This window comes from Stylophora pistillata, chromosome 13 (genome assembly GCF_964205215.1).
Source record: "Stylophora pistillata chromosome 13, jaStyPist1.2, whole genome shotgun sequence".
Taxonomy (NCBI): Eukaryota; Metazoa; Cnidaria; class Anthozoa; order Scleractinia; family Pocilloporidae; genus Stylophora; species Stylophora pistillata.
This window is the reverse complement of record NC_142531.1, coordinates 8,243,213-8,255,436: the sequence shown is the minus strand read 5'-3', so window position 1 is coordinate 8,255,436 and position 12,224 is coordinate 8,243,213. Positions and strand designations below refer to the sequence as shown.

At 38.4% G+C, this 12,224-nt stretch overlaps 1 protein-coding gene across 2 annotated transcripts; it reads right to left on the bottom strand.

Annotated features, from left to right (window-relative positions):
• Positions 1-827: 827 nt before the first annotated feature.
• On the bottom strand, positions 828-11,974 carry LOC111335428 (uncharacterized). 2 transcript variants are annotated; one of them, XM_088743169.1, is made up of 5 exons: positions 11,838-11,974; positions 6,573-6,633; positions 5,378-5,499; positions 4,094-5,019; positions 828-3,696 (listed from the first exon to the last, which is right to left on the bottom strand). In XM_088743169.1, exons 2-5 carry the CDS (start codon positions 6,621-6,623, stop codon positions 3,125-3,127), a joined length of 1,671 nt encoding a protein of 556 aa, XP_088599295.1. In that variant the 5' UTR covers positions 6,624-6,633; positions 11,838-11,974; the 3' UTR covers positions 828-3,124. The 2 variants fall into 2 exon arrangements, with proteins under 2 accessions (XP_088599295.1, XP_088599294.1); XM_088743168.1 differs by lacking the exon at positions 11,838-11,974 and adding an exon at positions 9,523-9,640.
• Positions 11,975-12,224: the final 250 nt, after the last annotated feature.

The following is a 12,224-nucleotide window of genomic DNA, read 5'->3' as shown; positions in this document are numbered from 1 at the left end:
GTTCAGTAGAGCTTGCAGAATAAATCTACGTTGGAGCCAACCTTGTTGTTGTCAGTCATTGTCTCAAGGATAGTCAACAGCCGTAATAGATCCCAGCCTTCCCACAGCCAGCGAGCGCCTTCAGGCAAGCCTTTTCCTAGAGGAAGTTTATAGAGTTGTTCCCGTCCGTCCGTTTATATGTGAAGGCGTAAAAACCTGTTCCACATTTCTTAATATACTAATTTTTTTATTAGATTTTAAATTACGCATCTGTAACCACGCTCCCTTGTGGAAATCAGCGTAGTTAACTAAGAAAGGTTGTTTTAAATGAAGTCTTTATGTACCTTCTTGCTTCAAAAATACCGCTAACGACAATTGAGCGTCTGCGATCAAAAGTCGACTTACTAGCGCTCTACAACATGAGATAGTGTAGGTGACCTTAGTCTAAAAGAAATGCATGGCTTCAAGCAAAAGCGCCTTATTGTACTAAAATTGTCTCACAGCGACCAAGGTTGAACAACTGTGGACGAGGCAAAACGGGTTCATTGAATGCGCAAACCTTCGTGACTCTAAAAAAGACTCCCTTTGTTTCTAACTTAAGCCATGAAATAGGCGGTGCAAGTATAACTAAGTGCGAAGTGATATAATACTTTAAACGAGCTATACAGAGCCCACGGCTTATTTCATTTTTTCTCTTTTCTTCTATTACTGAAAAAATTTGAATTAAGTCAGACTAATAGACTGAGGAAATTAATGAATTTAAACCAGAGCCACCCACCCACCCATCTAAATCATGACTGAAACTGGTGTGAATATGGCCGGAAAGATAAAAGAGACTTACCACTGGATTGGTTCCAACAGTCGTTTATTTCAAAAAGATGAAAATGGCTCTCACAAATTAAATTAACTTAGAGGTGTTTCAGTAGGAAGTAATCCATACGAGAAAGTAATCCTAGTTTTGTTGTTAAAGTGTTGAGTACGACTACTGGCTTTTTTTTAGGCTTTTTTAATTTTTTTTTTTTTCGGTTAAATGCGGTTAAGATTATTCAATGATAACAATAGGCGGTCCCGACTTTCAGTCGCTCATATTTGGTAGGAAAAGTTTAAATTTATGTAAGGAAGAAATCGTTACGCTTATACTTAAGACCACTTTCTGGTCCGAGCCGGTCTGAAGCCCAATTAAATCTTCTCTCAGGTTCACTTCATCCTAATACAAACTGTTGCTATTTAATGTAAAAGCTGTCGGTATTTTAGTATGATATGAAGGTAGTCACGTTCCGGACAGCTCGGCGCAATCTTCATCGATATCGCAGCTTTTTCCCTGGCTCTCCAACAGGGATGAACAATCACCCAAATTTAACTAAGGCTCGATTTCCGCCCCTCACTCGGATCCAGCCTTTTTCGTTACTCCCTCTTCGAGCAGGAGCGCGGGCTCCGGTTCCCGAACAGCGGCTGGAAATCGAGCCTCACAGTTACCAAGAGTCAAGAAAATCTTAAGGGACGAACTACAACCTAAGTAAAGACTTCATGCGTTCTAAAATACGTTAGATAATAGAATGGCTCCCATTAAGGACGCGCGTGACCAATATGGTCCCAGACCAGTGTCACTTCGTCGTAATGAGAGAGAGGTAGCAGTGCAGGTGTCAATTTAAAAGCTTTTACGTAAAATGGTCTATCTCTTAAAATATCTACTGCGTAATAAATGATTTCCAAAGTGTAATTATGGATTCTTTCACCAATTTTATAATCTCCAGGGTTTTCTCTCTTAGTTTTAGAGCTCGAATATCTTAGTAAGGTGTCATGCAACGACTATCGTAAAGAAAAGATTACCGGAAGATAAGAGTTGAAGTTATTAACATGCAACTTCTCTCAATAATATCCATACATAATGTATAGATAATGAGATTTCTCAAGCTTATCAGATAGAATTTGTTGTCTTGATTAAACACCAAATTCTCCTAACTAATTTACGAGGAAATTTGTAGCAGCTGGTGAGGAGAATAATGATAAGATCTTGGTAGTTAAGTGTTCTCATGCCACGAGGGCGTATATCGGCTTCTCTCATTCTTTGTACCAGACCACTACTGTCAGAACAAATGGTCGTAAAGTTATCTAAGCTGCAATTGACCTTTAAAGTTACATTTTTCTGCATTAATAAGAAAAAAGCATTGTTTTATAAGGAAAAAGCGAAACAGATATGGCCTTTGAAATTGGAATTTCGTGCTTGCAGAGGAGTTAGATCGTGTGACTTTAATTTCCTGGTTGAAACCAGTGGCGGATCAAGGCCTCGGATCCAGACTTTGAGCTAAGGGAGGAGGGGGAGGGGGTGCGGTTTTGTTTCCGTGTGTCCACCTGCGGCTCTTCTTCCCTATGTGTTTACTTTTTTTTACCCAAAATCAGGAGGGGAGGGGGTGGAGGTGGCCGGCCCCCTGTGTCCCCCCTAGATCCACCACTGGAAACTATGAATTGATCAGAGCTTCACGATCATAGCAGCTGTTGTTTGGTCATAATAATGGGATGATCAATGGAAGTATCCGAGTAGTTGCGCACCCACCCCTCCCCGCCCTGACCCAAAACAGTCAACTTTTAGGAGGTTAATGTTAAATTTGGATTAGGGGAGGGGTAGGTGCGGAGTTGCTCGGATACTGGTAACGATCCATAACGGCAACCGTGTGGCGTCAAACGATTCAAAATGGCGGCAAGCAGGAAATTCAAACATCGATATTGCGTGCTATTTCCAGTTTTTGTAGATTTTGGTTGTTATCAGGTCGTATTTTTCCTAGTGATTCTTCATGTTACAAGACATTTTCATTTGTTTATGGCAAGTTTTTCTACCAATAAAGGACTCATTTGCCTTATAATGCAGACACTGATTATATATACTTTAAATATGAGTAAGTTAATAGCTAGATATAACAGTGAAGCTGTACTGCTTTGGTGATCTATGATGGCCACCCAGCCTACATCTGATTGGAAACTTTCCTTGCAGGTTAAATATCATTTGTGAAAATTTGGAGGTACAACGAATACTATTTGGGTCTCTTGATGATTTCCTTAATTCTCCCCACCTGTTGCTTGATAGTGTATTGGGCTGTCAGGAGAAGTCATCACTTGTTCCGTGAGGTCTTCACAAGGAGACTGGGGCTTACATCCCTTCTCCGTCCTTTTCGGTCACGAGAGTTACCAGCTTTGCATTATAGGCGTCCACTACCTTGTTGATCTTTGTCATACAATTACCTGATAGAGGCTGATTAGCGACGGGTGCATTTGCTTGTACGTTTACCATTGCATCGCATTGGAACTTTTTCAAAAACATGAAATAACTTTTAGCTGGTACTTCCTGACCTTTACGCCGCCATAGCAGCGCAGCTGCCTCGGGGTCATCGGTTCCACCAAAGCCTAGCAATTGCTCTTTCTTTTTTTCAGGTGATATGCGGACACGGACCAGTCGCATGGCATTGAACATCCTCGCCAGATATTTGCTCATTTTGTTCAAGCACGCCGCTATGATGAGGTTATCATGAACGCAGTGTTGATACTCCTTATTTGCATCTCCCCAGTTTTCAATCATGGACACCCACAGGTCGTAAGTTGAAAGCGGTGTCTTAAACTGGGCCCTGGATATCGCCTTCATCTGAGTGCCCTGTACTACATGTCGTATAGCGCCACGGGTATGATACGCCTCAGCAGCGTAGAGTAAGGCCATCGCAACGTTGTCTGTTGAAGCAGGAAATTATACATGTTTATCGTTATTTAAAGTTTATTTTAATTGTTACATGTTATTTAAGGTTACGATGCAACATAGTTATTCCTTGAATATCACTAGCATTCCGGATGTGTTTTTTTTTTTCAAAACACTCCTATTGTATCAAATCACAGAGCTGGATGTTTGCTATCTGATGAAAACTTTAAAAAAGCTCTTCTCAGAAACTTTGTGGTTTAACTTGTTTATTTTTTTTTTATCATGACTTTTTCGTCAGACGGTGGTGTGATTTTCTAGACCAATTACAAAGGATGACAAAGTAAACCAAAAGAATGTTGGACTGACTTTAACAATTGACAGATAATCGCTCCATTTCGGTTTCGATTTGCACTACGACTAATCACTAATCACCTATCATGTTTGGTTTATATCCTCCGTTTTGTGATACAGCTGCCACAAACGCTTGGTACTTATTGTTGTGGGCGAGTCTGAAGTCATGATCGCTTGTTTCTGGCCCTTTTCTGAGACTTTCTGCGGTGTTCAAGTTATCGAAGGTTGTCAGCCACCCATTCAACAGTTGCAGGGGAACCCTTTTTTTAATTTTTTGAGCCGACTGCTTCAGCACTGTAAAAAAATTGTTGTTGTACTTGAACACCTTGTAATAAGCACTGGCCAATTCTTGCATTTTGTACTTCACTTTCATCTCAAGTTTTTCGACTTTATCAGCAAACTTCTCGGGTAGCTTGAGAAACATCTTTGGCATAGCGAATTCCAGGGTGAAGGCGTAAACATTTGTGTCAAATACAAGCTCCGAGGGTTTGCCGAATCCGTTCGGGGGGGCGGCTTGAAAATACTGATTAAAGCTCTGTGTGACGGTTCCAGAGTCTTTTCCGATGAGCCCGACGTCGTAGTCTGATTTGTAGGTGGCGCTGCCATAAGGTAAAGGAAAACACACTTTATCTGTAGGGATCACGAAGCTTTCAATAAGGTTAGTGTATTTGTCTCTATTTTCCTTACAAGCGATTAACTTTCTATTACTTTTAACCCAAAGAACGTGGGTTACAAAAAGGTATCTAGCCGCTGTAATGTAAAGGAGGTTGATAGGGGTTCGTGTGGCCAGTAAATGTTTCCATGGTGTTGCGTGGTTGTTGTTGTTTCTGAAGAATCGCTCTGCCAGTCGAGCTGCTTCTGCCCAGCCTCTTTTTCCGATTTTACCTTCAAAACTTGGTAGTGTCTTCCACTGGTCTTTATTAGGATCTTTGACGAAACCATAAGCGTCAGCAATTTGAGTTTTCAACGGTTGAACATCATCGGTAATTGCTGGAGCCACTGCACGCCTGAAAGGATTGAAGAGTGGATAGATTTATTCAAAAAAAAATTTTTTGTGGATACAATTTTGTGATGATAAACATGATATTATAATGGTTCATGAAGCATTTCCAATCGATGAAATTACTGAACGTGCCATGAATTATTTTCTAGATCGCCGAGATCGCAGCGATAATTGTTGTGGAGGTGGTTAACGCGGCTAACCAAGTCGCTGTCGGCTTTAGTTTTACACCTGACTGGTTGAGAGAGTAGCACGAGTTTTCTGGACCAAGCGAAGTAAAGCAGCACCGATGAAACCTCGGATACTTTTCGACACTGCACTGATAATTGCTCATCTACGTACACTATTTTTGGAGAAATTCCTACCTTTCACCATCTGAATTTCCTTGGGAAGGCCTATTTTTTCCGCTTTCCGGAAGATCACTCGACTGCCCCTCGTCAACATCAGTTCTGAACATGGAAACTGGGTAAAGTTCCCTGTCACACATCTGTGATACAGTACATATATAATTTTTGGTAGAATCGCATCATTGAATAAAATCTCGCATTCCGATTGATAAACGAAGCGAGGTCTATTGTTTAGCATCTCTTGTTTCATGTTCAGGATAATAACAAACAATTGTACAGTAACGTAGTAGAAACTCGTTGTATAAATATGTTGATCTTGTTACCCAATAAACCCTCAGGTCAGCTCGAGTAAATTTGACCGCTCCTCAGAATAGCAATGCATCGTTAAGCGGACAAGAAAGGAGGAAAGAGAAAACTGTCATCTTTTTGGAGCGGGCAGTTCTATACAGTAACGCTCGGTAACCCCCGGCTTTACAACCTAACATCAGTATCCGTATTCTCCATACCTGTCTCTATACACTTCCGCTATTACTGGTAAAGAGAATTTGTTTACCAATCATAGCTTCTTAGGTTGCAATCATTTCCTTCACTCCCATGATCTTACTAATCAATTCAATGTGATGCAGTCATTACTTTAAGGTTTAAAGGCTGGGCTAGTAACAGAAAAATAAAGTTTTATACCAGTTAGAGGGGAAATTATTAATCAACGTTCAGATCGTTTTTTGAGATATCTCAGTTGTATATTTTCCACCGATGACTTATTTGCAAATGTTCTACGGTATATTCTTATGAAATCTGTGGATGGTTTTTGTCCAAACTTTGGTTATTTTTCAACTAACTCATCTTAGCTTTATATTTTTCACTTCTCAGGTTGCGTTTAGGATTGTTTTTTTGTGACTGGCACCCATTTGTAGGAGTCTCCTAACAATATGTTTTTTGTATCATACGTATCTACCTATTTTTCTAACGGTTTGAAATATATATCTTTCTGAATATTATATGTATGAATGGGAGGTAGTGGGTTAGGTAAACCTTGTTTACATATCTCTTACCAGTGCATAGACTCTTTGAGTGCATAGACTCGTAGGTTCCAATAGGTTCTTATATCTTAGTTGCTTTTGCCATAATTTTATCTTACGATATTGTGAAGCGCGACTCAATATATTCGTATAGAGGTCTGCGCTATATAAATGTAAATTATTATTATTATTACCACAGGTCCTTGAACCATTATGAAAACCAAAATACTCAAAATTGAGATCATTCTGGAGAATCTGCAAATATCAAAAAGCAGTTAGAATGATAAACTCATTTATACCACATGATACAATATACAGCCAAAAATGAAACAGCAAGGCCGCTCCATAATTCAATATATTACACCCAGCCTTGCCATTGGGCGCTGTGTGCGTGATTTATACATTTCTACCCTGTAACGTTTAACCATATCGACTTTGTTGCACAAATATATTTTGTGGTTTATGACATGAATATCGCATGATAAAGATTTTAAAGTAAAAATTACCCGCATGTAAAAGTTTGTCGATGACCTCATGTTAACAAATGAGTAAGAACAAAAATTTGATCAACCGTGTTATATACAGTGTGTGTGAGGTGTCTTCCAGTAGCCCAGGTTGTCACCAATAAGAGGACTTAGCGAAAAAAAAAACAAACAGCAACAACAACGACAACAACAAAAGATCAAAGAACAAAGAAGGACCATTGAAGTAAAACACGTTCGTAACGTAAAGAGTTTGTTTGCCACTTCTCTAGGTCTAGTTTGTAAGGTGTTTTTAAGAAATCATTGATACTTTGGAAAACTTTTAAGTCAACAACCTGTTGGTTCTCAGTTTCGCTTGACAAAATACTTCCCAAAACGGGACAGGTTTTAGTAAGCATATTCCCCATTTCAAAAACAAGTGGGGGAGTGGGTCGAGTTCGCCGCGCAAGTTTGTCTGGGATCGTTACTCGGGACACAAATCTAGAGTAAACAAAGATTCGTGTCCCGAGTAACGATCCCTGACAAACTTGCGCGACGAACTCGACCCACTCCCCCACTCGTTTTTGAAATGGGGAATTGAGTGCTCTTTATCAAAAGATTTAACTCCCCGATCTCTTCCTTGCCTTTTAATGTGAAATGGTTGATAGTAACCGCTCGCTCAAAGTGTTAATAGAAGTGAGACTGTACAAGAGTTTTGACCGACCCCCATCCCTCTTAGTTTGTGACACTTGCGAGTACTACTAAATAAGGTAATGAACACGTGTGAGCAAAATCAGACAACCGGTTGCGACAAAAATGGCGAGCTTTTAGAGAGAGTTTTCCTAGTTAGTGAGTTATTATGAGGAGAATAAGCAGGAAAGCGAGGAAGAATCCGTGAGTTCTGTGTACCGTTGTGAAGAACGGCTCAACACCAAGACCCAACAATCTGCGTTTTTTACGATACTTCAATTAAACTTCCGTGGAACAAACCGCGTGCTAGATATTTACGGTTATAGGTGGACTTGCCACAGTCTTAATCGTGTTTAATAAGTACTAACTTCAAACAACGTCATTGGTAATACTAACACAGTAATAACCAGAAACTCTTTTTTTGCGATTTTTTAAGTTTTCGTCTTGCAAAAGCGTATATTTGATAAAAAAAAAAAATACTTTCAAATATGAAATTTCTGAGAGTTTAAAACATCTTCAAAAGTGGACAAAAAAACTGAGGCCTACCACGAGATGACGAATTGAGGATGACCTCATAATTACCAAGTTGACGTAACTGGTGTTAGAAAGAGCTGCACTTTATACAGACTGTCTTAAAATGGCCCAGACTGTATAACTTAAGGAGCGAAAGACGCAAAGAAACGAATGTAGTAGTTTTCCCCTTAAGATTCCTTTTGATAAACCTGTCGTTACTTGATGAGGACTTTGTTTCTTTGTTTTTTGATACTTTAGATAAGTCAGTCGAAAGTTAAATTGACTGCTTGTTAAGTTTTCATCAATATTTAATGCGAGTCAAATCTTAAGATTCCTTTTGATAAATTATTGTGACTCGATGAAGACTTTGTTACTTTGTTTTTTTTATCCTTTAGATGAGTTAGTCGAAAGCTAATTGACTGCTTATTAAGTTTTCATCAATATTTGATGCTCCCTGTCCCTTTTCACGCGTTAAATACATTATTTCTCTCTTAACAAAGGGAAAACGAAAAAAGGCCCTTAGAAAAAGTATTTAAAACCTTTTTCCAGTCCTAAATAAAGTAAAAAAGGAAATTCAAAGTTTCTAACAAAATATTTTACGAGGTCAGTGGGTCTTCGATAAAAAAAAAAAAAAAATCTAAAAAAGGCGAGATTTGTATTTTCGCATTATTTTTTATAGGATTTTTACTATTACGAATTCATTTAGACCTTAGCTTTCAAGCCCCTAATTTTGTGCGAACATCAATATCAAGTGGTGTTTTACCTTGAAAAATTCTTACTTCCCCTCGGATAAACAGATATTTCTCTATATTTTCGGTCGGGTACAAAATGAAATGCGCTGCAGTTGACTTTTTGGCGCGTAGCCATATGTTCCGTTTTGAGTCACGATTAATATGCATTTCACCCTAGATTAAAATTACGAACCAAAGAGGAAATTGTTCTAGTGAAAAAAAATTCTCCCGAAACATTCATCAGTTTTTCGCAAAGATAGACGTTTTCCACAACTTATAAATTACTCCATTTTAAAAGTGTGAGTACTTCTAAAGGCGTTCTTTTCACTGCCACCTTGTATTAGGATTATTTTGAATTGTTCTCCAATATGTCAGACAATAAGGTTTTCTGAAGTAATCGGAGTTCTGTGACAAACCCCAGAAAACTGTGGCAAGAGAAATAGCATAAAGGAGTTGAGAGTTGAGTTTAACTTTCAATTAATCTTAATCATCCTCTTCAGGAAGTCATTTCTTTTTTTTATAACATGGTTGCTTTTTTTTCCTTTTTCTTTTATAAATGAGCCTTGAAGATCCAGGGTTCATTTTGTTTTTTAAGATAATTCAAAAGCCAAAAACCATAAAAAGTTATAAATTAGAGTCCACCAAATTCCGACGGTAAAAGAGTCATTCTTAAAACGTTAAACATGTGAATACCCTTGCTTTTGCTGTACGTTCACACAATGTATGTATTTTGAAAGTCTTTGACCTACCTCTAATTATAAATCAGGAGCAATTGTTTGACGACCAAGTTTCAGTTCCGCGCGCTCTGTCCGGAAGCTAAGTGAAACTTCCAAATGAACTAAGACCGAGCAAATATTTATGGCCTACAGTGGGCCTTGCCACAAGCTTAGCATTGTTTAAGAAATTATTTCGAAATGCGTTACTGGTAATATAAACACAGAAGCTACCATGCATTCTTGGCTGGTCAAATGACGATACTCGTTTAAAAGAAAAACAAACAAAAAAAAAAAACCCTGATTGAAAACTTTTATCGCATCTTCAAATAAAGGTAAAAACTGTTTTTTGCCTATTATCTCTCAATACTTTTCTTCCTTCTAAAGCGATTCTTTGTATGAAAAAAAAAATTCCCAACCCGACAAATGAAGCCTCAAGTTTACGTCGTCGTCAAGACTCAGTGTCAACTTTTTGTTGGGTTGCTTATCATCTATATAAGATGGAGAGATAGAGAGTTTAAAGACCTACTTACAGTTGGCTCGAAATCATGTTCAGCAGTTACAACAACAACAAAACGAAAAAAAAAGGCGAAGAAGAAGGAGAAGAAGAAGAAGAAGAAGAAGAAGAAGAAGAAGAAGAAGTAGAAGAAGAAGAAAAAGAAGAAGAAGAGGAAAAACCAAAAAAGCAAATTGTGTAAATGGAAGTAGGGGAACAGTGGCAGATCCAGACCTTGCAATTGAGCTAAGAGGTGGGCGTTTTTTGTATATGTGTATACCTGCCGGCTTTTCTTCCTTCTAAGGTTTTGTTTTTCCCAAAGAGATTCCGTTACATAATGAATTTTATCTGGTACGCTGAGCACCAACAAAGACTCGTTAAAGTAAAGTGCTTTTTCAAGCCGTCATTAATACTTAATGGAGTTCTTATTTAGATTTCACTACTGGTGCTCTTGCACTCGCTAGTTTAGGTGTTCTTGATGAAAACAACTAAAAGATGATAAAAATAAATATACTATTTGGTTCCACGAATAGTATTGTAGAATTCGAAAATTGGTTTCATTAGGTTTGGGTAAAGAACAGACCATCTCTTCCGACAGGAACTTGGAATCTTTTGTTAGTCGAGACAAGGTTGATCAGGGTTAGCTAGCCTTGAATCTCTAAGCCCTCACTAAAACTTAATTGTCCCATGTCACGTGCAGCTGAATAGTCATAAATACTTGATCGGAATTCTCAAATCTAAGTGCTCTAAATTGCTTTAGTAATCGTTCTTTGGTTACATTCTGTGGTTCTCGATAAAAATAACAAAGAAGGGAATCGCAAAAAGACAAAAAAAGCAAAACAAAACAAAGATTAGAATTAAAAAGACTTTTATGGCGAACAATTTGAGAAACACGCGGGAAATCGGTGTCATAGATAGTTCAACATCAGTAATATGATAAACATGGAACCAAGCCGACGAGCTGTAAGCTTTGAAGGACAGGAAGCTGATCGCATAAAATCTTAGCGCGGTACGGAGTGTCTGCTCTAGTTGGGCAAAGAAAACTAATTAAAATTCTTTGATTAGAAGTTACTTCCGTTTTTGAACCTCGCCGTTTATTCGATCTTTCCAGACAGCATGCAAATGTTACTGACCCAAAATTTAGATCAATGTTGTCAGTGATGGTGGGAGTTGTCCTTTGGACTGCTTTTCATTTCAGCTGAATGGCAACAGTGTCAAAAGTTTACGAAGTATATGCACATCTTGTAGAATATAAGGCACAACAAAATAAAAGAACATGCAGCTGGGATATAAAAACAACTTTTACGAGGATTTAAACACGAATTTGGGAATCAACAATGTGTACAAATGGACATCGGCTTGTCGCGAGATAACCCTCTCAAATTATTCTTGACACGGCTGATTTCTTACACAACGGGGAGGGGGAAAGTCAAGGTTGACCTTTCTTTAAGTCACCACTTTTGAATGCCGGTACAGTTAAGTCTCGCTTTGGTATCAGTTACATTTTCTCTTCCAAGGCTAATCCATCCAAATTTCTTTTTTTTAATTTCAATCACTCGAATGAAAAAACTCAGAATGTGTTGAAGTTAGTTTTTCTACGTACTATACAAAACTCTTGTAAATTGTTTCACCATGAACGCTGAAAAACTTCACAAAATTGGTCGCACCTCCCAGGAGGATAAAATCATTTTTCTTATAATCGAGATACGGATCTAAGCTCACAAGATGTCCTTTAATTGATTCGCTTAATGCCAATGAAATAAAACAACGAGTTAATATGTTTCCTTAGCAAATTTCCTGTTGTTACCTTTTTTCGCGCTCTTTTTTCGCGAATAAAACTGTACAACTTTCTTACCTGTGGAGAAAGATGGGAAGGCTATGGATCCTATTAATTTCTTTGAGGAAAAGCCCTCGAGCTATAATTTGCGTTAATGAGCCAACTTTGATAGTTTTAGCCGTTATTCAATCCAGTAAAATTCTGACACTTTCGTTCAGTTCGCTGCCCCTCAACTAAACAACCAACTTTGGTTAGCTGGTCCCCAGAACAAACATAAACCTGCCACAAGTGACGTTCATTGTTAGAGAATGTCAATTCGATTATTGTCAAGTGCTAACTTCACCGAACTTTTGGTGTCATTCTTAAGTTTAATATTGAGTTACTTCATTGACTGTTGGGAAGTTGCACCATGTGGTTAAACCTCTAAGTGACTCAGCCAGCCTCCGTTTTGCATCCGACTCCATT

What these genes read in the sequence shown, in the direction of transcription:
- LOC111335428 (XM_088743169.1), bottom strand. Translation starts at nt 6,623, where the DNA reads ATGATCTCAATTTTGAGTATTTTGGTTTTCATAATGGTTCAAGGACCT. An exon ending in TAATGGTTCAAGGACCTGTG is followed by an intron (nt 5,500 to 6,572) that starts GTAATAATAATA and finishes ACTGTATCACAG; the next exon opens with ATGTGTGACAGGGAACTTTA. An exon ending in ATATAAACCAAACATGATAG is followed by an intron (nt 3,697 to 4,093) that starts GTGATTAGTGAT and finishes CTGCTTCAACAG; the next exon opens with ACAACGTTGCGATGGCCTTA.